The sequence below is a fragment of the Eubalaena glacialis genome, chromosome 2 (genome assembly GCF_028564815.1).
Source record: "Eubalaena glacialis isolate mEubGla1 chromosome 2, mEubGla1.1.hap2.+ XY, whole genome shotgun sequence".
Classification (NCBI taxonomy): Eukaryota; Metazoa; Chordata; class Mammalia; order Artiodactyla; family Balaenidae; genus Eubalaena; species Eubalaena glacialis.
Genome location: NC_083717.1, coordinates 42,567,841 through 42,593,994, shown reverse-complemented (window position 1 = coordinate 42,593,994; position 26,154 = coordinate 42,567,841). Strand labels below are relative to the sequence as shown.

The following is a 26,154-nucleotide window of genomic DNA, read 5'->3' as shown; positions in this document are numbered from 1 at the left end:
ACCAAAGAAAAATTTAGAAGAGGTTTGCCATTTGTCCTTTAAAAGATTGAAGAAGTCAGACCTATTACAAAATAGGAAGGAAGGAGAAGGAAGCAACAAGGAGAAAAATAAATTTAATGATTATGTCAGTCAGGGTCACCCAGAGTATCAGAACCAGTAGGAAAATATGTATTAAGGTTTGTTTCAGGGAATGGCTTGCACAATGGTGGCGGCTGGCTAAGCAAGTCCAAAATTTTTAGGGTAGGAGTGGAAGAGAAAATCACGGGCAAGCTCAAACCCACCAGCACGAGCCAAAGCTGTCATCCTCAGACAGGAATGGGAAATCCTGAGCTGGATGGCACTCCATGAGCACAGCCTGACGCTGTCCTCCTCGGTCAGGATTTCTTCTCTCTCCAGGGGAAATCTCAGCCCTGCTTTTAAAGCCTTCCAACTGATTCTGTTAGGCCTACCCAGATTAGCCAGGATAATCTTCCTTATTAAATCAACTGATTAGGCGCTTTAATTACTGCAGAAAAGCCATCACAATGAGGGCAAAGATGGAAGGGAGTTGGCTTAAATGATGCAAGGACATCCAGAATCCCGGAGCGTAATTAAATTCAAATTGGGGATAAAGGACCCAATTGACATCATAGGAAATGCAGTTAGTGACCTGAAAAACAAAGTTGAGTAGCTCTCACAGTACAGAGGGAAAACACAAAGATCACAAGAGAGAAGAAAACAGAGAGTAGAGAAAAGAGGTTGATTCTAAATTGTAGGTGCTCTGGATTTTAAACTGAGACAAAAGGAACAAAAGCAATGATGCAAAGTATGTTAGGTAAGAGAAATTATTTTTGGAGGAAAACATAAGAAGGTACTTTTTAAACTACAACATTAGAATGCTTGCATGATTGATTTTTACAAAAAGAGACGGGGTGGAGTAATGGAGAGGGTATGGTTTCTAGACCCAAGACAAGAATTTTCAAATCTTGATGATTTTTGCTGTGGGTAAGTTATTAACCTGTCTTCATCTGCAAAATGAGGATAACAAGACCTCACAGGGTTATTGTGAGAATGAAAAAAGTGAATACAAACTGCTTAGCCCAGTGCACGGCACTTAGTCTTCACCAGATATTACTTTTCTTATTATCTGTTGATTGCAGAGAGGGGGTGACCTAAAAGCACATGTGGCACCTGCTGCTAAGGACGTTAGGATGAGATTTGGGAGCCTGCAGGTGCTGGAATTGGGGTGCCAGCTTGGAGCAGGTGTATGGCCTTGTTATTGGAACGCTACTCTTTTTTTTTTTCCCCCACCAAGAATGTGAGATCTTTTTTTTTTTTGAATTTTATTTATTTTTTTATACAGCAGGTTCTTATTATCTATTTTATACATGTCCATCCCAATCTCCCAGTTCATCCCACCACCACCACCTGCCACCCACACTTTCCTCTCTTGGTGTTGGAACTCTAGTCTTGAAGGCTGAGCTGACTCAGAGCAAGTAGGGGATGAGAAAGGGCGGGGGTGTAGAGGAAACTACTTTAAGGAGGTGTCAGGTAGTGAGACCGGACTTAACCAGTCTCTAAAAAATCACCTGGTTCCTGGGCAGTACCTTATTAGCTTTTTTGTATTTGATAAGGATGTCAGAGTGCCAGTGAAACTGTAAGGCACAAGTCAGATGGTGATATTTGATCTTTTCTGAAGGTTCTTTCTGTCCTTTTGTCCAGCCTGGCCACCTGCTCTGAGTTGTTGATTATTAAAATTTGTACCTACACAGGCAGTGGTTTCTTCTGTAGTGTTGATGTCTTTCCAGCCTGTGCCTGTGCTGAACATCATATAAATCCTGAATTAGTCAGTGTGCAGAGTTCTATAGGGAAAGTGTAAAATATGAAAGATGGTTTTTGCTTCCAAGGAAATTTACCCCGGCAGTAAGGAGACAAGACTAAGGCACAGGTGACGTTAGAAGACAGTGCAGTTCATGTAAAACTGCAGGGTCAAAGATGCCTTCATTCTTACCGTGCTGCTCACGTACAGAAGCATCGGGGACTTCAGTGTAAGGAGAAAACACTGGGGTCCAAGAAGTCTGAGAATGCTCAGTGAGGAAGTTGAGACCTGCGGGAAGCCACAGAGAATGAGAGATGTTAGCTCAGCTGAGGGGATGAAAGCAAGCACAACTGCAGGACACCATTCCCATTTCCAGACTCTGAGTGGTGCTCCCTGTGGTTGAGTAAGCCAGCCAGCATCGTGGGCTGCGTACTGAGGCCCTCAGGTAGCTGTAGCTCCCGCCTTAACAGGTTGGGCACAAGAGGATGCCCGAGGCACAGAGAGTGTTGCCAGTGAACCTAGAATGTGATTGGAAGTTGGGAGGGACAGAGAAGGGGGTTGGGGAGGGAAGGAACCCAGCGTTTATTCAGTGAGTGCCTGCTACAGGCCATCATCTGACTAGCATGTCACCTACCCCTCTGATTTGTTACTGCAGCCATGGGAGTGAGGTGGTGGTACCCCACTCTAGGGATGAAGAGAGTGAAGCTCAGAGAACTGAAATGGATTATGCCCAGTCACATGGATGGTAAATGCCAAATTTGAACCCAGATTTGTCTGACTCCAAAGCCCTTCCTCATTCTGCCACTTTCTTTTTTTTTTTTTAAATAAATTTATTTATTTATTTATTTATTTATTTTTGGCTGCGTTGGGTCTTCGCTGCTGCGCATGGGCACCTCTCTAGTTGTGACGAGCGGGGGCTACTCTTCACCGCGGTGCGCGGGCCTCTCACCACCATGGCTTCTCCTGTTGTGGAGCATGGGCTCTAGGCATGCGGGCTTCAGCACCCGTGGCTCGCGGGCTCTAGAGCACAGGCTCAGTAGTTGTGGCGCACGGGCTTAGTTGCTCTGCGGCATGCGGGATCTTCCCGGACCAGGGCTCAAACCCGTGTCCCCTGCATTGGCAGGCAGACTCTCAACCACTGCGCCACCAGGGAAGCCCCCTCTGCCACTTTCAAAGTGACTCTGTACCAAGAAGGGCCTTGACTTACCTCAGGTGAGATAGGCACATGTTTTTCGTTCTGAAGTTGTTAGCATATCATCTTGGAGTTAGTCTTTCTTATGCCTGGAGATGCATTTCTTTCTTTCATTAGACAACCAACCAAAAAAGCTGGCTGTGCCAGCAATTTGATTTGCCCTTAATGTGGGAGAATAAAAAGACCTGTGTGTACTTAACAAGCAGAACCTGTTTTTAGTGTTTAACTAGCCAACTCCTCTCTGGGTGTTATTTTTTTTTTTAAGTAATTATACCCTTTTTGATATACCTGTCTAAGCCCCAATAACTATTCCCCTTGGATCCCGATCCCCATGTTATGAGGCTGCATTCACTTCTTTCTTTCTTTTTCTTGTAAGGAAAAGAACATATGTGTAGTACAGTCACCCTTAAAATCTGCCTGTATAAATTTGTTGAACAAATGCATTAAATCAGAATATAGAAATGGATTCTCTTCTGTAGGACTGTCTCCTATTGGAGATTTTGCTTCTTATATTTTTTCTAGCTTCATTTTGTCTTTGAGAGCTGATTCTACTCTGCCACAAGAAAATTGTTCGTGTTGTATGTTGTGGCTTAACTTGAGGATCTTAGGTGCTTGGAGACAGTGGTATTTACCTGAGCCATTTCTTTGTTTGTTTACTTTGGGTTTTCACATTCTCCTCACTGATTTTCATTTTCTCCCCCATCTACAGATGGTGGCCCCCGAGAGACATTGATGCATTTTGCTGCACGGCTGGGACTGCTGAGGTTGACGTGGTTCCTGTTGCAGAAGCCAGGTGGCCGCGGAGCTCTCAGCATCCACAACCAAGAAGGAGCAACCCCTGTGAGCTTGGCCTTGGAGCGGGGTTATCACAAGCTGCACAGGCTTCTAACTGAGTAAGTACTCCTTCTCCCCATTTCCTTCTTCTCAGCACCAGCCCCACCCCCGATTCATAGTAGCCCTGCCCCCTTGGCATCTCCAGCCTTCGCCAGGAACTAAAACCTCAGCTCTGTGCCTTGCCTTTCGCTGGAGGTTTATAAGCTTGCTCCCGCTCACGACTTCATTGTCTGAGAGTAACACACGTAAGTCATATTCCCATTTTTTTCTCTCCTCTGTTTCCCTGCCCCTACTGCTTCATGCCTCTTAAATTTTACTGAAAACTCAGAATAAGTCTGGTCTGTAGGGGTAGCACTCCATTACCAAGGTATCCAGTTTTTCCCGGTTTAGTACAAGGGAAACGGTTTTTCTGTACCATATACTTTTCTTTCTGGTATGTCTTCAAGATTTGAAAGAGTTAACTAGAAATACTTCAATAATTGCTTATGGAAAGTATGCTGAACACTGAGTTTTGGTTTGAATGTAATTTCTATAAATAGAATCGAGAGCAGTGGTCTCTTCATATGAGTAGCAGTAAAAAGCAACTGAGCTGTCCTGGAAACGTGCAGTAGGAAATCCTGTCTGTGTGTTTGTGGGTTCAATTGTTATACATTCTGACTCTTCAGAGAGTCCTTTGAAGGAAGGTTGTTAGTCAAAACATTGGAAGAGTTCTTTTTTCTTTTTTCTTGAATAAATAGAAAAATAAATGCATTATGACAGCCAACACTTTTCATTGGAATATTATAAAAGGCAGAAAATTTCAAGTATAGTTTCTCTTATTTAATGATTTTTTATTGCTTTATGGTCATCATTATCTTTTCCACCACAGAGTCTAAACAAGAATCAATCCCATTGGATCTATGTTATTTTTTGAAGGATCCTTGTAAATTAAGTCAGTATTCCCAAATTCTCAGATATTTTGCCCATGTTAGACTTAATTTAGTTGCATTTTATTTTTTTACCATTTTAAGCTGTGTGTGAGGGATAATCTGGAAGGGCCAAGAAGAGATCGCAGAATGTAATGATACTTAGTGTTATATAAATAGGGGGTTTTTGTTTGTTTGTTTTTCTTTATCTGCCATGCTTATAACTTCCCCAATGAAGCCAGACAGAAGGTTCTTTGCAGAAAGCTTTCTGATGGGTGCTGTAGATACAATGACGGCCGGAGGGGCACACCTCATCTCAGATGAGCTTTGGATACTCGAGCTCTCCTAGGACAGTGTTCCAGAGAGTAATATGTTCCATTCCTTTGTACTTCCCATCTGGCCAGTGATTTGATTCCTTCTGCTTGTTTGCCTCATGGCCTTAGGAAGACAGGCCTCTTCCCAGAAGTTGAAACAATTATCTCAGTATAACTATCGTGAAGTTCAAGTGCAGTTTCTCTAAATTCAATCTTAGAGCTCAGAGGTTTTGCTGGGCAGCAGAGTTGGTTAAGGATTTCCATCCAAATGGGGAAATAGTGATTACAACAGCTTCATTATATGCTGGGTGAGGATGTCACAAGACTCTTCTTACAGCACAGCTTTAAGGAAACTAGAGTGTGTTTGTTCTTGGAGAATAGTTTTTGGCTTGCTTTGTAGTGCTACCTCTGTTAAATGTTGGAGAGCAACTTAGCTCCTTTTGAAGGGGAATGGGTAAGGGAAAGCCAACTTGAGAAGTCTTCGAATGGAGGACTGTAGTAGGAGAGTAGGAGTACCTTGCTGCAGATCTAGCTCTGAACTTAGATTCTTCTGGCTGTTATTGTTCTGCAACCTAGAAGAAATGCTGAGTCATAATTAACAATTTTAAAAAAGATCAGGTGGTGATTTTCCTAAATCCTTCACTCTTACTGTGACGTCAGTAGACTTTGCTAGAATTTCAACCATGAAGTCAGGAAAGATCATCTTTAACAGATGAGGAAACTGAGTGGATTAGAATGACAAGGTGGCAGGGCCAGAAACAGAAGCCACATCTCCTAAGAGGCTGTCCAGAGCGCCTTCCACCCCTAGGAGTCAAAGAACCCAAGAGTAGACTTAATGGGATCTGCATCCTTTGAAATTACAGGTAAAAGTTTATGCACGTGTGTTTCTGAATAAAGAGTTTGTTTTTGTGAAATTCACAAAGAGATTTATGGAAAGTTAAGAGTTGCTCCACTATATGCTGATATCTTTCTAGTAGTTCACTGAAATCTTTAGACTTGGGTGTTCTTACCCCTTCCCCCTTTCAAATTGAAAATTTTCATATAGGCCTGTCTCTTATCCTCTCTTTTCAGTTAATACGAAATTGAAGTATATACACTTTACATTTATTAATTGAAGTATATACACTTTACATTTATTCCAGCCCTAACTGAAATATCAAGTTTATTTTACTCCTTTTATACCTCTCCCAAAATAAATTTGTTGTTTTAATTCTTTGCTGCTTACGCTAGTTTTTTTGAGGGGGGAAAGGGAGGGCATTGTGCTTATTAGGGTCCAAGTTCTTTTTGTGTTTGTGTGCCTAAGGCTTATTTAGATAGTCCATTTTGATAAACTGAGTCATTTCTGTGTGAAAATTGATTCTCCTGTGCTTAGAAGAAGAAGCTTTCTCTAAATAAGACTCATGTCTTTAGGGAACTCTATTTAGGACATTTTTGGCAGTTCCCCTTTTCTGTAGCCCGAAACTGTTAACTTTCACTTCGTTCAGTGACAGGGAAGAGAGACTTGACTCTCTCTTATAGCTTGTTGACTTATAGCTCTTTTGCTTTAGCTTATATTTTGATGTACATTATGAATATGGATGCATTTGTGATCTGAAAATTCACCTTAAACACAAATGTTACGAGTTTTGCCTGAGAAATCTTAATCCTGGAGGAGTACCCAGAACACCTACACCTACTTCTGCTCTTAGGTAGATGCACAGTCATCTCCCACATTTTGAAGAGGAGTTGGTTGAACACCCTGCCCAAGGTCCCTTAATCAGCGATGGGCAGAGTAGGGAGAGAACCCGAGTCTTCAGGCTCTTAGTTTAGGATGCTAGGAAGTGATGATATTAGATGAGTGTTGCATTGGAGCCATCTAACAAGAGAATGTTAGAGCCAGATGCTGCCTGATATCTCGCTCACATATGACAAATAAATCTTAGGACCTGGGTCACTCATTAGAGCTGAGATTGAGAGGCAGTTCCTGGTAATGGCAAAGTGTGCAAACTTTGGAGTCAAGCATAAGCTTGCATTTCAGCTCTGCCATTTTTAGCTGTATTACTTTGGTCACATTGAGTAACTTTCCTGTCTAAGCTTCAATGTCTTCATCTGATTTTTTTTAAAAAAGGATAATGACGTCTACTTCCTAGAATGATAACTAAGGTCTGGGTGTGTACAATGTAAAAAATCAGGGTTTATTTGTCACACAGATTATGGTTATTTCCTGGAGCAAATGCAGGGGTTATAAATATTTCAGCTTGAAGAGAGACGGTGTAGTATGGTGGAATTGCTTAGGGACGAAAAACTTAATTAAAATCTAAGTTTCCTCACTTAGTAGAATGTATGACTCACAAAAAGTCACCTACCCATTCTGAGTCTCATGTTTCTCATTCCTTATGAATAGTATATCTAGTCTGTTGACATCATCAGGTCGTTAGAACCAAGTGAGATTTGTGCAGATACTTCGTTAAACTCTAAGGGGCTCTATGTGAAAGTTTCCTATGTAGTCATAAAATCAGTGAAATGATAGTTCACTGATCAGTGAAACTCACATTCCCATTGATTGATCTGGTTACACTATCTTTTTTGTAATGTTTATTGTAGTTCTCTGTGAATTACAGTTAGTAGAAAGGTTGGGAGAATTGTAGTGAGGCAGGCTAGTTTTGACTCCATGGTCTGCCTCTTGTGGAGCGATGTGATCTTGGGTGATCCACTTAACCTCCTCAGTGCCTTGTTTGTAACATGGGAAGAATAAGAGGACTATCTTCAGGGGGTTGCTTTGAGAAATGAACAAAAGAATGCATAACATTTCAGTGAGAGAGGGGCATAAAACAGTGACTGACATAAATGTTATCTGTTATTGCTCTTAATTTTCCTTTCCTTCTAGGCCTGTATCAATTTTTCATACATTAAGAAAGTATGGCCACAGTCTTGAAGTATTTTCAGGCAGCATTTGGACATCCCTATTTAATAAGAGTTTGAAATTATTCCCTTGTGTAATAGATAACACTTTAAAAAATTAGTTTGGCTGTCTGATACATGCTGTGATGTTGATGGAACTAGGAACTCTAGATTGGTAAGGAATCATTTACAATGCTGTTACCCTTACAGGAAGAGTATATCTTTGAAGAATTTCAACTCTCTAGTGTTGACGTAAAAGTGCTAAAATATTTTATTTGCCCTAAGAGTGAGTTTAAAAGTATTTGTCCTCATACTTAATCTCATTTTCAGTGTCAGTTCAACAGATCTTTATTTGTTGAATGCCTACAATGTACTAGAAGTCATGGTTGGTACGTTACACATAATGTTTCATTTTAACCTTATTACAGCCTTTCGAAATATGTATTATCTGTTTTACAGATGCAATATGGAGGCTCAGAGAATTGAAATAACTAGCCAAGGCTTTATAGAAATGGTAGAGCTACTAGTACACACACATCTGTGGAATTCCAAGGCCCATATTCTTCCCTCCACAAAAATTTGACAGAAGGAAAGAGACTTGGGAAAAGGCCCCTGGGATACTGGATGACCAGCACTTAATTAGGAAAGGGTAACAGGCTTTCCATTTAGTCCTAGCCTCTACTTTCCTGAGGAGAACAAGATCCTCACTAAAATCTTTACATTTGTATTACCCATCATATGGTTTTAAAACTACTTTTGGTTACCCTTAGGCTGTCTTTTTACATTTTGATTCTCCCGACAGCCTAATGAGTGGGTCGGTGGTATTATCCCTGTTTTATAATCAGGGAAACTGAGGCCAGAGAGGTAAAGTGAGTCGCCCAACATCACAAGGCTACGAACCAGGCTCAGGCTCAGAGTCCAGTGAACGATCTGCCTAGGTTGAGATGACCCGTGTGCATAGGCAGAGCACAGACCCAGCCTGGCGAACACTAGGCTCTCAGTCAGTGGTTTATTACTGTAGCATGCAGTATTGGCCCCTCTCAAAGAGTCTGTGTCTGTAGTTCCCAAGTCCTTCTTTTGACACATTTGCACTTGAAACCTGGGTCAGGGTCAGGTGGTAGAGTAGCTAGTACTCAAATGTACATATTTCACAATGGAAATGAGCCCTGTTGAGCAAGATGTTCTGTTAACATAGTGGTTGCCTTTTTAAGGTTCTCTTCAGGTGCTAGACAAGTGAGTCTTCAGTAGCCCATCTGGTGCAAAACAAGTTTGGAGCCTTTGCTTTTGCTTAGGAGGGGAAAGGATGAAACAAATGTACAAACTTATCTTTACATTTCTCCGGCCTAAGTCCTACCCATCCATCCATCCATTTATCCATCCACTCATCCTCCTTTCTCATTGTAAGATCTGGATCTTTGTGTTTTGGTAAAGATAAGGTGGTAGGACTGAGTGGAAACTAGAAAGAGGAGGAAGGGCAGTAACAGTTACTGAATGTTGATTACCTGCTGCATTGGTGCTTTACATGTGTTCTTATTTAAAACCTCTCAGGAAACGTCTGACATAGTTAATACAGTTAGTATTTTTCTACAGATGAGAAAATAGACCCAGAGAGGCTAGATTGCCCAAGGCCATATAGTTAGTAAGTTGCCATTATTCACAAGCCTGTCCTTTGGTTGTTTTTAAACTCTTTTAATAGAATTTTGTGAGGAGGCATGTTTGGTAACATTGTCAGACTTATAACCAAACTAATTTAATTACAATGATTCATAGATCTGACTTTCAGTGACTTTTTTTTTTCCTTTTTTTGGTAAATTTCTCACTGAAGCATTTTAAGAATTTTGACATTTCATAGTTTTTTTAAAGCATTCAACTACTCATCTCAGGATTGCCCTATCTGGCAACCTGCTGGAAAATTGCAAAATGTACTTTCTGAGGATAATGTTTGTATTTATTTAACAGTTATGCTAGTTACTATTTATTGTATTTGTGTTAGGCATTTTGTGCAAATTCTCACATTTTCTCCTCTCCCAGACCCTTTGGGGGTGGGCATATTATCCTCAGGTCACAAGGTGATCACCATAGCTGGTAAGTTATGGAGCAGTAATTTGAACCAGGTTGCAAATCCAAAACCCATGGCCTTTTACACTGTCTTGGGCTTTCTAAGAAGATGCGTGGGTATTGGAAGTTGGTTGGAATAACAAAGCCATTTCATATGTCTTGTGGTTCCTACCGTACACTTCTTTTTTCTCCCTGCTGTATGCACGCAAATGGCCCCAGCCTCTGTTTGTTCTTGGTGTAACATTTAGGCCTCAGAGGTTTTCTTCAGAGTTACGAAGTTACACAGCTTAACCTGTGGTAACAAATTCTCTGTGGCAACAGCATGTGATTTTTGAAGGTATTTCTGACTTCACTACAGACCCAGGTGGAAGTAAACGTGAACCTGGAGTATAGGACTTGATAGGTGTATGTGAGAAAATGAAGGATCAGTTGGCACCTTCTACCCTCTAAAAAACACAAACCTTTAGTATATTACACATTATTTTTATTTGATCAATTTTGAAGTTTCCTTAAAGGCATACCAGTAGAAAGAATGACTTGAAAATTTTACCTGCTTTTATTATTAACAAAAATAAAAATGATTTTTAAGCAAGGAAAAAAATAAGGGTTGTTGAATAAGCATTTTGGCTAAAATCAATATGTGGCCAAAGCTGAATATCACCAGTGTAGAATGAAGTTGTGTCGTACAGGAATAAATATGGAATAGTATAAAATGTAATTCTGTATGTTTATTAAGATTTAATAGTCTTATTTTAAAAGTTTTATAGTGGAAGAACAATAATTTCTCAGCATTACCAGCTTCTAGATTGCTCTCGATTCATTAACAGCACACTCACTTTCTACTGGAGCATTAGTGTCTCTAACCAGGTGGGTGATAGAAGATTATAATTCAGGGGAGTTTTTCCAGAATATGTTTTCTAAGAGGAATTTTGTACTTAGGATTCTTGATTTATTGAATCTCAAAGGTACTTGAGCTGCTGAACTTGCTTAGCATTGTAAAACAATCATTTTGACAAGGTTTTGTTCAAATGTTTAGTATCCATATACACTTATAACTACATACTACACCATTTTATATAAAGAACTTGAGCATCCACAGATTTAGGTATACGTGGGGGGTCTTGGAACAAATCCCCTGCGGATACTGAGGCACAGCTGTATATTGTTATATCCTTGAAGTATTCTTAGTAAAGTCTGTTGTTTTGACATTTGGTTAGCAAAACCAAAACATATTTGAGGTACCTCTTTTTTTTCTAATACATTTCTTCATACATTTATATCCGGATTGAGGATGATTTGTCTTAGTTGTTATACGTGGTTTTGGCCATTTCTCCTTGTAAATTTGGAGGTGGCAGTGTTGACATTCTGCTTTTAATTTTTTTTCTTTTAAGATATGAATAATTTACAAATAGAATTTTCCCTTGAAGGACACTTGGCTTAAATGGAAAGAGATAGTACAACTTAAAACATTTATTCTAGTGAATGTTTATTTAATGTTATGAATGAGTTAACAAAAAGTTAATCAGAATTAGAGTTTTTTTAATATAATGTAGTATCTATAATTCTGTAATTCTTTCTTATATCATTTAAATTTTTATAAACAGTTGTGGCTCAGAAAAGGTAAAATGATCTTCGTAAGGTTATCTAGCCATTGCACTCTCTTAATATTTATATTAACTGTCAAGCTATTTCTCTATTAATTTAATCATTTGAAACACTCTTGTATTGTGCATAGCATTAACAATTTTCACAAACACTAATTATTGTAGTGTTTTACTCTTATAGTAAATACACATTTATGCTTTAAGTGGTCATTAGAATTTTTGCATCAAAAGCAGATAAGGAGATGTGCACGTTAGATTATGTACTTGATCGTTGATCACATACATGTTTGGTAGGCATTCAACTGTTTGGCCTTAAAAATGGCAAAGCTGGACTTCCCTGGTGGTCCAGTGGTTAAGAATCCGCCTTCCAATGCAGGGGACGCGGGTTCAATCCCTGGTCGGGGAACTAAGATCCCGCATGCCGGGCATCTAAGCCCACGCACCACAACTAGAGAGTCCACACAGCCAAAAATAAAAATAAATATTTAAAAAAATGGCAAAGCTGAACTTGAGTGCATCCCTATTGCTTGTCATCTGTGAGCCTTAGTTTCCTCATCTGTAAAATGGGAAATGATAGCATGTACCTCATAGGTCTGTTAGGATTAAATGAGAACATGCTTATAAAGTTGTTAGGAACTTTAGCATGTCCCTTTATTCGGAGAGCTAGGAATGAAGATTCATTGGAAATGAGATGGTCACTCAGCTTTACATGAATATGACATCTCTTTGCACCACCATCCAGTTTCTGACGTATTTTTTCCTGGTCAAACTCACCCTGCAACTGTAACGCTATCCTGTGAAACAGCAGGGAATTAGAGTCCTGTTTTCTTCCAGTAGTAGGGAGATTTAGGGTTAGCTGCCTGACAGTTACCCCAAAAACAAGGTCTCTGTGCCTTTTTTTTTTTTTTTTTTTTTTCCTTTTTAAACGTCTAATACTCAGAAATGGCCTTCTGTTTTGCTTATTAGAGTTACACCAACCCTGGTGTCCCATATAGTCACAATTTATTGAGCGCTTTGGGAGAGCCAAACGCTATGCTGGTAACACTTTACATTCGAGGTCATTTGACCTCACAGCAAACCTAGTCACTCCCACTTTACAGATGAGGAAATTGAGCTGCAGAGAAATTTGGGTAAGTAGCCCAAGATCCCACAGGTGTTAACGTCAGAGTAAGGAGTCAAACCAAGTCTGTCCGACTTTCCAGCTCGTGTTCTAACCATTGCCTTATAAAACTTCTGTTTTAAATTATTTAACAGCATAGAATTTGTACCAAATCGCTGATGCACAGTAGTTGTTCAAATTATGTGTTCTTTTTCCTTTGCGCTCTTCCCATTCTAGCTGTTAAGGGCAGAGTGGCAGTACTATGTCAAAATGGAAGGAGGGAGGACAAAAACTGAGAGTATCAGTGCCAAAATTTCTAGTGAATCTGCATGTTTGTGAATGCATAACTAGTCTAGCAGTGAGTTCCCTACTGACACCTAAGGTAGTAGCCTCCTATTCATTTTGAGGTGGATCAGCGATTCCCCTCCCCCTCCCTCTCCCTCCTTCCCCCTTCCTCCCCCTTTTCTGGCATTTAGCCTCTCCCACTCCATCTCAGTGGAGCTGTGGTTGATTCTGTAGGACTCCTTGAGGTTTGGCACTGTTAGGGTGATGTGGTTTCATGGAAGATATTGCTGTAACCCTCAAATAAGGAACTAGGTGCTGTAGTTCCTGTCAGAAGTAGACTCAGCAAAACATGCCTTTTGGGAGGGCTGACCTGGCTGGTTTTCCTCTGCTGTTAAAGCCAGGACCCAAATAGGATGGGCTTGCGATACTCATGGTGCTTGGGCAGCTGTAAGTGAGTATCAGCTTCCAAACTGTTACATTGTTGACCTTCATTGTTTATTCTCTGCCATTTGATCTGGCTCTTTGCTGTATCTTAGCAAGTATCTTTGAGCTTCCGCCTGAATGACTAGTACCGGAAAAATGTTTTTCTCTGCAGTTGATTTGACAGGGTTTTACATGTACGTTAGCATCAAACTGAACTTTCTTCTTGAGTTGCAACGTGCTAGACAAGGTTAAGAGGGCAGAGGTTGATTGGTTGTTGACTGTTGCATAACAACTGGAATGCTGGGAAATAAGTTGAAATTCATTCTGAGCTTATTGAATTTTGTTGTACCACATACATAAACCTTGAGGTTTTGGGCCAGCTATGGATACTCAGTTTGGATGATGTAATCCTCTCTCTGAGGAATGGCGTCTTAATTTGTGTTCTTCTACAGTTGAAAACTTGCTGTGGATATTATAAAATTTATAACAGAAAACCCAATATACCTGATTAGCTTCTGATAAATATTATATCAGACTTAGAATTTGCGTAATTTGAATATGTGCTCATAGTTTGAAACTGTTAGAGGGTAAGTATTACTGTGGATAGTGTAAAGAAGTACGGAAGTTTTAGAATTAGATCTGGGTACAAGTTCTGGCCTTTTCACTTACTGTGAACTGGGGCAAGTTATTCCTTAAGCCTAAGTGTCCTCACATGAAAAATGGAAATACACTGACCCCTGCCTCAAAGTGGTTGTAAGGATTAAAAGTCAGTAATATACCTGGTACCATACTAATTGTACTAGTATTGTTGGTTTCATTCTTTGGTTTTTTTTCCCCTTTGGCTTCCTCCTTCTAATATGTTCTCACCCCACTCAAAATAAAATTCTGGTTCCTACATGATCTGCAAAGCTCCATGAGATCTGAACTCTGTACAACTCTCAGACCTCATTTCATAACATTCACTTTATTTCCATTGCTTTCTCTGCACAGCTACACTGGCCCCAGCTGCACTGGCCAGCTGGTTGCTACTTCAGGCTCTTTGCACTTGCTGTGCCGTTTGCCTGTTACATTCTGTCCCAGTAAACTCCACATGCTGGCTCTTTTGTATGATTCAGATCAATTGCCTTATCTCCTGAAAGATTTTCCTGACACTTATCTTCAGAAGCCACTGTCTCCACTCCAGGGAATTTTCTGCGCTAAACACCTTGTTTTATTTTCTTTAAAGCACTTACCTCTAACTGTAATCATACCCCTCTATACTGTAAGTTCCATTATGGTAGGAACCTTGGCTGTCTTATTTATTCATCAGTATATTTCTTGTACCTAGGAACATAAAAGATACTGCATGAATGTTTGTTGAATGTTTGAATGAATAAATGAAAAAATATATAACCTAGACTATTCATTTTCTTAAAATATGGTTTTTTTAAATATCTTGAAATATGAACTTAAGAACAACATAGAGAAGACCAAATTCCAGGTAGAATGCATTTGTAATACAGTGGCATACCATCTGTAGTGTTATCTTTTCAATGAACTTTTGGTAACATTTTATTTAGCAATAGAAAAATATGTATATGAACATTTGAAAACAAGTATTCATACAGAGCTTTTCATATATTGAGAAATAGTATTTTTGTAATTGCCACATGTGTAACCCAGTTGCCTCCTATTTAATAGGATTTAGATTTTCATTTTAAACTTGTACAGAGTAAGTTAAAATTCTCTATATGTTTATGCTGTAAATATCTTCTGGGATCTTTTTATACATATACCATTTTAGAAAATATGTGCTAATATGAAAATGAGTTTGTTAAGATACAGGTGTTCAGTAGGATACTTCTTAGTACCTTTTTTAAGGGTAATCTAAAGAAACATTTAGCTTGCAGCTTTTCTTTTAGCTCATTAATCCACATAAGTTACTATACTAAATTGCTTAGGAATAGATTGCTTGGAATGAATTTAAAAAATTGTATTTTAACTTTCATTCAGCCCTTAGCTCTGTGAAACTTTGGTTGGTTTACTCGAACTTTGTTCTCCGTCTACACGCAGAACATCAGCCTTATCACTTGGAATATTACAAATGATATTTATAATGAAAGAGCTCTGAAAAGCTGGGTACTGCTTCACAGTGTACAGTAGTCCCTCAGTATCCACGGGGGGTTGGTTCCAGGACCTGCCACTGATACCAAAATCCATGGATGCTCAAGTCCCATAGTTGGCCATCCATATCTGCAGTTGCGCAGCCTCAAATTCAAGCAACCGCAGATTGTGTAGTACTATATGTCTTTACTGAAAAATATCCATGTATATGTGGGACCTGTGCAGTTCAAACTTGTGTTGTTCAAGGGTCAACTGTATCATTTTTTTTATGTACAGTGATTAGTTTCCTGTATTTCACATTTGATTAAAGGAAATCATGTCAGTAAATTACAGAAGCTCTTTGTGACGTGTCTGTTAAAGTGGATTTTTTAAGGTGCTTTTGATTTTCTAAAAATAATAATTATAAACACTGTTTGGGATTGAACTTTTAAAATACTCTTGAATATTATTGAGTTAGTTTTCAGCTTTTCCAGGCCGATGTGAAGTATACCTTGGGAGAAAAGGAAATTTGTCCAGTGGGTCTGTAGCTGGTACCACATTCCATATTCCAGTCTGTGCCATGACTTTTCTTTCTGTTGCCACTTACCTTCTCTCCAGGGTCTCTAGATGTTAAGAATGTAAAATGTGGTTCCTCGCAGTCTGGAGGGATCTCTGTTGTATAACACACTACTGTTCAAAATGAGGGAGGCCCTGGATCAGGGCTGATCTGCCAACTCTCTGTCACTGGTCCATGATGAGATCAGTATAATGTATAATGAGAGTACTGTATGTGTTTAGAAACTTGTAATAGTAATTTGACAGAGGAATTATATGTCTATTGAATCTATTAAAACTTTGAGCATAAGTTTTTTGTTATCTTGTAAATTTTGTTTTTCTAGTAATTTTTAGAATTTTTACTTCTGTGATGAATTGGAAATTCATAAATAGTTTGAGAAGTTCTCGTCTGACACATTTAATCTACTTATTGTATAGTGCTGTAATCAGGGAGAGTAGATCAATGTTTTATGGTTTCTGCAAAAGAAGCAACTTAGAGGAGACCTGAAAAAAAGTCACATCTGGTCTGTGACTAGTCTTTATTTTGACTTATTTTACTTATCTAACTGCTTCTAAGTAAGATTAATCCATTTCATCAATTGAATTATGAAAAGTGTTGAATAAGTGCAGTGGGGTTTATAAAAATACACAAGATCATTAGAAGCTTATTGGACTTAAGTATGGGTTCTTTTCTTAAATTTTAATGACAGTAACCTGCTATAAAGTCAAATGAACTTCATGCCTGAGGATAAGAGTCCTGCCCAGATTAATGAACAAAAATTCTTTTTCTTTTTCCTGAACTGGAAAAGCTAGTTTACAGAGTGATGACTTGTATTAAAGTTATCAGTTTCTATAAGTAGAACAAATAGCTTATCTATAGAATCATAGAATCTTCACTGTTGGAAGCCTGTTCATCAACTGATTTTAATGGTCACATTACATTGGAGTTTGGGATTCATATTTAGCTCTTAATCTTTCTATCATATTGAGTTTCAAGTGCTTGTCAGAAATAAGATTGGAAAAAATGGATGTGCGTTCCTTTTCCTCTATCATGAATAGGTTATTTAAATCGGTAAACATATAGGGTTGCTATTTGATTTTGTTTGTGTGTTTGCTCCATGAGAAAGATAAAGAAGAAGAAACTAACATTTTAAAGACATATTACCTCTCTTCTAATAGTTGGATATTGGACTTTTCTTCCTGATCTGTTTTCTGTCATCAGTCTGAAGTTACTTCATACAGTTCTATTTTTCTTCCCAAGTTTCAGACTATTTTGTAAGCATTTCTATCTTTTTCCAACCTAGAATTTAATTTTAGTCAACATTGATAATGTTCTCCCTTTCAAAATAATTCCCACGTGCCTGTGTTTCTCACTCTTATTAAGTAACATCAGGCACTTTGTAGGCAAAGGACATAAGTAGGTATTAAGCCAATAACTGTCATGGAATAGGCAGAGAATCATAAGTTCTGTGAGAGATCAATCTAGCTTTATATAAGGATAAACCCAGTAATATTTAAATAGAAATCTCTATCACTTAGCTGACCTAAAGTCATCTGGGAAGTGAGGGGGCTGAGAAAGAGAGGATGCATTATTGAGTGAGTAGAGATTGATCCATCTGGGTTGCTTCTTAGCTGAAGATCTATTTGAAGTGCCTGGTGTTGTTCTGGGGATGAATTAAATGTAACTGTATCAGAGTCCAAGCTGAGACTTCTGTGTTGTGTTTTTTGTTTTTAAATATTTATTTATTCTTGGCTGTGTCAGGTCTTAGTTGCAGCACGCAGGATCTTTCATTGCAGTGTGCAGGCTTCTCTCTAGTTGTGGCGTGTTGGCTTCTCTCCAGTTGTGGCATGCAGGCTCAGTAGTTGCAGCATGTGGGCTCATAGTTACGGCACTTGGGCTCAGTAGTTGCAGCATGCAGGCTCTCTAGCTGTGGTGCGTGGGCTCCAGAGTGCACAGGCTCAGTAGTTGCAGCACATGGTCTCTCTAGTTGTGGCACGCGGGCTCCACAGTGCGCGGACTCAGTAGTTGCAGCTCGCAGGCTCTCTAGTTGTGGGACGCAGGCTCCAGAGTGCATGGGCTGTGTAGTTGTGGCGCGGGGGCTTTGTTGCCCCACAGCATGTGGGAACTTAGTTCCCCAACCAGGGATCGAACCTGTGTCCCCTGCATCGGAAGGTGGATTCTTAACCACTGGACCACCAGGGAAGTCCCTGTGTTGTGGTTTATATCTCCATGTTCCCTTGGTGCAACTCTTGACGATGCCTGCACTAAGCTGCCTCTGTCTTCTGACTTAGGCCAGAAGCAAGAAAGATAACAGGGAGGGAAGAATTAGCATTTTTTTAAACAATTAAGTTTACGTAACAAAATTATTCATAATGCTGCCACCAGAAGACAGGTTTATTTCATTATCAGATATTACCTCCCACATTGCATGGAATTGCTTAAATAGTTGCAACTGATATTCTGCATATTTGATATGAATATTTGTATTCATATGAATATTTGTATTCTGATATATTTTCACTTTTTCATACTCTTAATCTGTTTCTCTGGTCTTTATAATTATCTTTTAGGCCATCTAAAACATTTTGTTTATCATGAGTATTTAAACCATTTAACGTTGAATGTTGATTTTAATCTTAAAAAACCCAGAAATTAACTAATGAATGCTGCAGTGAGCCTCATTTTTTACTTACTTATTTCTATTTCTGTTAAATTATTTATGTAGGATAAATTCAAGGGAACTGTATAATTAGGTCAAAGGATATATTAACAACTCTAGTATTCATTGCAGTCTTGCTAGCCTTAGCTATACTTACGTAAATGAATTGGGACCTGTAGGTTACTTTAATGTGGTGTTTTACAACCTTAGCTGCACATTAGAATCACATGGGGATTCTAATTATACATTAGAATCTCCTGGGAACCTTTAAGAAATATTGATGCCTCAGGGCCGCCTCTAGAGATTTTTATTTAGTTCGTTTGAGGTGTGATCTGGACATGAGGATTTTTAAAAGCTCTCCAGGTAATTCTAAAATGCAGTTAAGATTAAGAACTTTGCTTTAGTGGGAAAATTAGACTTAACATTGCATCTGAAAATTAATTCCTGAGAGTTTGTTGAATTAGATTGGTGGCTTAAATCTGATTAAGTAAGAACAGTCAACAACTAAGTAGCTTGATCACATCAATAAATATTTAGATGTTAATCTAGTATAAACTTGACTTTAATTTTTACTTACCCTGTGAATGTTGGTATATTAGATATTGATGTAAATATAACTAGTATCATGGTAGGATATTAAAAATTATTTTTCAGGATTTGAAAGCAGTGCAATAAGGTGAAGCTAGAAAATAGAGAACTTCGGCTGTTAGAGGAGCAAGGTATTCCAAAAGTCATGGAACCATGGAGTAAGAGAGCCCAAGTAGCCCCTCAGAGTGAAAAGGAACAGAGAAGAATGACACAAAAGCCGTGGACCACAAACTATACCCATGTCCACAATGCACAATAATGTAGAACTTGCATCTCCAAAACTTAATCCTCCAAAGTCTGTATGTTAAAAATATTTAGTTTGTTTCATTGGTCTGCATTTTCTAGTGCAAAATAGGCAGCAGAGATGCATGTATGTGGAACCTAGAAAAATGGTATAGATGAACCGGTTTGCAGGGCAGAAGTTGAGACACAGATGTAGGGAACAAACGTATGGACACCAAGGGGGGAAAGCCGCGGGGGTGTGGGGATGGTAGTGTGCTGAATTGGGCAATTGGAATTGACATGTATACACTGATGTGTATAAAACTGATGACTAATAAGAACCTGCAGTATAAAAAAACAAATAAAATTAAATTAAAAAATTAAAAAAAAAAGGCAGCAGATGTAGTTTTGTGTGGTGGTTTAGAATGTCAGCCCAAATTCTGGCTTAACAGACTGTTAGGCAAGTTATTAAATTTCTCACAGTTTCAGTTTCCTCATCCGCAAATTGAGGTAATAGTATCTTCCCTCACAGGATAGTTAAAAGAATAAATTAGTTGATATGTAAAACACACAGCTCAGTATTTGACACATTGTTAAATAATTAAATTTAGCTGTAAAAGAGAGTGGTTATGTTTGTACCCCTTGCTTGTGGAAGGAATTAGAACCCAATATTTAATGAGTACTTAACTAGACATATATATGGTAAGGCTATCTCTATCCATATATCTTTTAATCCTTAAAACAACTCTGTAAGAAAGCTAATATTATCTCACTTTTTAAAAAGCAGATGAAAAAACTCTGGCTCATAGAAGCTAAATAATTTTTCTTAGATCAGATCATGGCATAAATGAGATTCTACGCAGACCTCAATACCCATGCTTTTCCCCTCATATTGCCCGGTGATTTAGCCTCTAGGGAAATCTAAATTAAACATAATTAGATGAATTTGTGGTGATTTCTTATGGTGAGTAGAATATTTTTTTTCCCATTAGGAAAAGGTAGGTACCGATTGGTGTCAGTTTTATGGAAAATGTGGTGAACAGTTTGGTTGTGTCATTTGTGAAAAAGATTGAAGGGATAAATGCCCAAGTCGATATTGTCCTTCAAATGAGTAGAATGTGCTCATTTTGAAAATAGCTAGATAATGAGAATGTGGGCTCTGCGATTTGTCCTACACTTTGTCAGAGTCTCACCAGACACCGGAGAATGACTGGTTGATTTGCTCATTCTGTGAGAAACTCAGAAGAGGGCAGACTTTAGAACTTTTCATTGGAGAATGCTTGTGTGTTGAAAAATGTTCTGCCTGGAGTGGACATTCTTTTAATTCGTGAAGAAATGTTTCCCCTAAAGGCCTCTTTGCTCCATGCTGCCTTCAGATGACCCTCAGTGCTTCCTGCTGTGGCACCTGATGAGTTCCTATAAAGACCAGCCCTTTCCACTGGAAGCAGTGCAGCATTAGGTGGGGGGGAGTACAGGCTTTGGGGTCAGTCCAACATGGATCCAGATCTGCTACTCCATTACATATTTGAGTACTAATGTTTACTGACTGCCTCCTGTGTGCCAGGCATTATTAGATACTTTGTTTCCTGTCCCCTTTAATTACCACTGCAACTTTTAAAGGGACCCTTACTGTCTTTTTACAGATTATGATACATACTCAAAGAGACTACATATCTAGCCCAAATGCTTACTTCTCGTAAGTGGTAAAATTTGTCATTTGAGGCCAGGTTTATCAAAGTCTGATGTATGTGTTATATCTTAAGCAAATGAATTAGTATTTCTGAGTCTCAGTTTCCCCTCCTCTGAACTAGAAATAGCACTTCTTTGAAAGACTCGTATGAGGATTAAATATATGGGGTATCAAGGTGCCTGTCTCTTAGTAGATACCCAAATATTAGTTTCTTCCCTGCCTTAAGTAAATAGTAATCATAGAATAGTGAAAGAATTACTACCCTCTGCCTTTTTTTAAATTGATGTTTTATATTTAACTTTTTGTTGTGAAAAATTTTGAACTCATAGAAAAGGTGTGAGAATAGTACAATGGGACTTCCCTGGTGGCACAGGGGTTAAGAATCTCCCTGCCAATGCAGGGGACACGGGTTCGAGCCCTGGTCCGGGAAGGTCCCACATGCCGCGGAGCAACTAAGCCCGTGCGCCACAGCTACTGAACCTGTGCACCTAGAGCCCATGCTCCACAGCAAGAGAAGCCACCACAATGAGAAGCCTGTGCACCGCAACGAAGAGTAGCCCCCGCTCGCCGCAACTAGAGAAAGCCGGCATGCAGCAATGAAGACCCAGTGCAGCCAAAGATAAATTAATTAATTAATTTTAAAAAATTGAAGAATAGTACAGTGAACCACTGTGTATCCTTCACCTAAGTCCACCAATTGTTAATGTTTTATTTGCTTTATCTGTGTGTGTAGATAGATGGATAGAATTTTACTGAACTCTTTTGAGAGTTGTTGCCGATATCATGCCCCTTTATTCCTAATTATTTCAGCATGTTCTTATAACAGGGCAGTTATCAAAATCAGTAATATAACATTAATATATTATGATTATCTAATATATAGTTTATATTCACTTTTCACCAGCTGCCAAAAATATCCTTTCAAGCAATGATTTTTCCTCCTGATCTTTATCATATACTGAATTCAGTTGTCATGACTTTTTAGTCTCCTTTACCACCTAGACCTTTTAAGCCATTACTGCCACTACATTGGGTCTTACTAGAATTACTTCTTTAGGTTATCTGTCCTTTCACAGAGAGTGATCTCAAACCATTTGTTTATAAAGAATATCCCTACTCTTCTGCCCTGGAGTGAAATCCCAACAAATATTTGAGTACCTACAGTGTGTCAGGAGATGAAGCAGAGTAGTGAGACCCAGCAAGTCAGAAGGTATATGGTCCTGCTCCTCCTTAGGGGTTACAGACGAATGAAGAAAAGGTTACAGTGCAGAACAAGTCTTTCAGGGCTCAGAAGCGGGAGACTGCACTTGGAGTTGTGCTGGATACTCCAGATGAAATTCAAGGCGCCCGAGAATGGTTGAAAACAATATTAATTGCCTTACTGACAGGATGATTGAAAGTTTCCAGTAATCATAATATCAATCCTTTATATCTTGAAGTCTGTTCTGGGATGTGGTTGAATGTAAGAATCTAAGAAATTCTACCCCAATACCATCTGATGTCGTAGTAATGAAATAACGCCTATACTGCACAGTTGCCACAATTGGTAGTAAAAATACCCTTTTCTTTCTTCAGAGTGGTGGTGTCCTCATAGGGGTGAAAAATGAAAGGTCGTGGAGAGCTCTGTAAACCTTCCCGCAGCATTTATACTCCTTCATCTACAGATCTCCCTTTCACTCATTTTTTTAAAAAGCCTCAGCTGAGGCTGTGGTGCCTCTTAATTCACCAACTGAAATAACCAGAATTTCTAGTGCATTCGTGGATGTGCTTTTCTGTCCTGCCAGACTTGATTTGATTACATAAAATCTTTGTGTGTATTTCTAAGGTAAATTTTAGATACCCAGGCATATTCTTCTCCATGGCAGAAATACAAGGCCGAGGGGTCAACTTAATTACTAACTGTAGGCATACAAAGGGCTTCAATCGGGAGAATGTGGAGTAGTTATTCTACAAGTGCAAAGGAGACTAAACAAGGAGAATGACCTTAAAATGGGAAATGTGGTAGTTGTACATAAAGAAAGCCTGTACTTTGGGAATTAAGAACATTTAGCTACTCCTTGGGTTTAGGTATGAGTCTCACAGCCCACCTAGGAGGGATGGTGGCTGGAGGGAGGACCGGGCTTTGCCTTTCCTTCCCTCTGTTGCCCCTATCACCGGAGCAACTGTTTCTGCATGTGATTTTATTTGAAACTGTTCAGCTACTTAAACGTTTGAAAACTAGTGTCTTAGGTGTTGAAGTCTGTCTAAAGCCTCTGAGCTGCCCTTTTCACTTGTATCTGCTGTCCGTTTGTTGCAGGCTTGGGACTCACAGGCAAATGTGCATATGAAGTTAAGCAGTTGATGTTGGAACTGTTTGTTCATTTGAACTGTTTGTACCACCCATACCAGTATTCAGAGGGACAGTTGACTGTATTTATACTCTGTTATCTCTCTCTTTTTTTTTTCTTTGGCCGCACCACGCAGCTTGCAGTATCTCAGTTCCCCAACCAGAGATCGAACCCGTGCCCTCGGCAGTGAAAGCGAGGAGTCCTAACCCCTGGACTGCCAGGGAATTCCCTGTATTATCTCTTTTAAGATGTAAATTTTTCTAACTTGTGTCATAATTTAACTCACAACAGTTCTTTTCCTTCTTAGTAATACATAAAATGATGTTGCTTTTACAAGTAATAGCATTGTAATTTTGGTGAAATATGGTATATTTAGTGCATAAAATGCCACACTCATAAGGGTAAAACTCCCATGAGATTGTTTCTGCTTTTCGTTTCCATGGAGGTGACAGTAACACCAGTAAGCCAAACTATGGCTATTTAATAGTAATTCATGTTTGACCTTAGGCTGTGTGTTTACATTATTCTTGAGAAAGGTATCATATTTATCCTTGTAGCCCTGGCATCTAGCACAGTGCCTACCATTTAATAGAAGACCAAGTTCAGGAAGTTGACATGTGTTCACATCTAAGATGTGAGAAGAAGAAGAAAAAGCCAGAGAAAACAGTGGGTGAATAGAATGATTCTTTATGGATGTCAAGTGAGAATAAATGTCAAAAGAAGAATCAGGTCACCATTTTAAGATTCTACAAAACTCAAGGACAGTGGGGACAAAGAAAAGCCATTGGATTTGGAGATTTATTTTGTCAATGGAACCCGAGACAGAAGTTTTTAGTAGCAGTGGGAGGGAGTAGGCGCAAAGCCTTTAATTGTTCAAATGGCTGGTAAGAAGGTAGAAGGGAAGGAAGAGGAGGGCAGACAGAAAGGGGTTCGGGGGTTTACAGCAGGATTTCTCAACACCAGCACTACTGGCAGTTTGGGCCTGATGATTCTTTCTTGTAGGGAGCTGTCCTGTGCATTGTAGAACCCCTCCCCACCCCCAGGTTGTGACAACGAAAAATGTCTCCAGACATTGTCAGATGTCCCCTGGGGGCTGGATTCCTCAGAGAGAACCACTGGTCTGCAGGGCTGAGTAAAGATTTCTGCTCCTGCTGCTGGCACCTGTGCAGTAATCCCTTTTCCTCCCTCTGCTCTGTCTACTGGTGAGGTTTTCAAGATACTTGCAGGTGGATGGGGAAGGAGCTAGTCCAGAAGCAGGTGGAAACTACAGGCATCCAGGGGGCGATTACCGAGCCAGTTACCTAAGGACGGGGGTGTGGAACAGAGCAAACCCACTGTATGGAGAGGTGCCCTGAAGTTAGAGGAGACGGGCACAGGCATTTTTTGGTGGATTGAAGATGGGTTTAGTTCATGTTAGATGGCCTCAAGCTTTTCACTAAGATGGGAGAAAAGGTCACCTGAGAATGAAGTAGACAAGGTTAATGTTAGGCCTTTGAGGAAATTATAGAACATTTTGGTAACCCCCGTGGGGATGGGTCAACACACATGAGTAAAAAGCGTTACAGAGCAGCAGCGAGGCCTGGCTGAATAGGAACTTTAAAAAATTATTTAAGACATTAATTAAAATCCTAGAGAAGAAGAAAACCTATAACCCAACCACCCTGACACGATTTTTATTGTGCAGTTTACTGTCTATACTTATATTTTTTTGCTCTTTTTATTTTGCTTGTTTCACTGAATATAGATTTCAATGTTATTGAACTGTTTTTTCAGTTATATTTAATGGCTCCATAATAGTCTGTAGATCTGTTCTTTAATTTACCAAACATCCCTCTAGTTACTGACTCGGTTAGGGTGTTTCCAGTCTTTAGTACTATTATACCTAATGTTGCAGTAAACATTATTAGTCATAGAACTTTGCCAAGTTTTATCAGTGGATCCAGCCTAGGTTTTATACAGCGCTGAATACAGAGCAGACAATGCATTGGCTTAAATGTCACCTCAGTGAGGCCTTCCCTGACCCACCACATTTCAAATTGCAGCCCATATCTCTGGTTTATTTTCTCCACCACACTTGCTGTCTTTCAGAATTCTAGGTGTTTTATTTATCTTGATTGCTCTTGTCTCCCTTGCTAAGTATATAAGCTCCAACAGGACAAGGATTTTGGTTTGTATCACCAGCACCAGGAATACTGGCACAAATACTTGCTGAATGGTGGGGTTTACCCAGACCTACAGGCACGATGGGTTTGAAGAGTGTCAATAGCAGCAGATATTCATGGAAGCCATTGGGAGAATAATTGCATTAACTAGTCTTTGGTTTCTAGGTGGGCTAGGAAGCAACAAAAATCCACAGGTACGATGAATTGGGAGATTGAAGGGTTAGCACTTGTGGCAACAAAAGCACATTCTTCTGGAAGGCGAGAGCATGGGAGAGGTAGGAGATAAATAGGTTGTGGTTACAGAAGGGAATTTCCCAAGGTTTAGATATTAGAAAAGAAGCAGTTTGAGAATTAATAGTGGCAAGGTTGGTAGAAAACTCCATCTTGCTGGGAATGGACTGTATCACTATTAAATTGCCCCTGCCTTGGCCAACAGTTCCCTCCTAGCTTGTTGTATTTGGTTCACACTCAGTGGT

The 26,154-nt window shown here is 39.4% G+C and overlaps 1 protein-coding gene across 6 annotated transcripts in view; it reads left to right on the top strand.

Moving 5' to 3' along the window:
* The window catches only part of AKAP13 (A-kinase anchoring protein 13), a 346,999-nt gene that overhangs the window by 157,643 nt on the left and 163,202 nt on the right, over positions 1-26,154 (top strand). For all 6 annotated transcript variants that reach the window (XM_061179975.1, XM_061179974.1, XM_061179973.1 and 3 more), the window contains one exon: positions 3,700-3,883. In XM_061179975.1, coding sequence (XP_061035958.1) covers positions 3,700-3,883 — 184 coding nt within the window. The remainder of the gene's footprint in view (positions 1-3,699; positions 3,884-26,154) is intronic.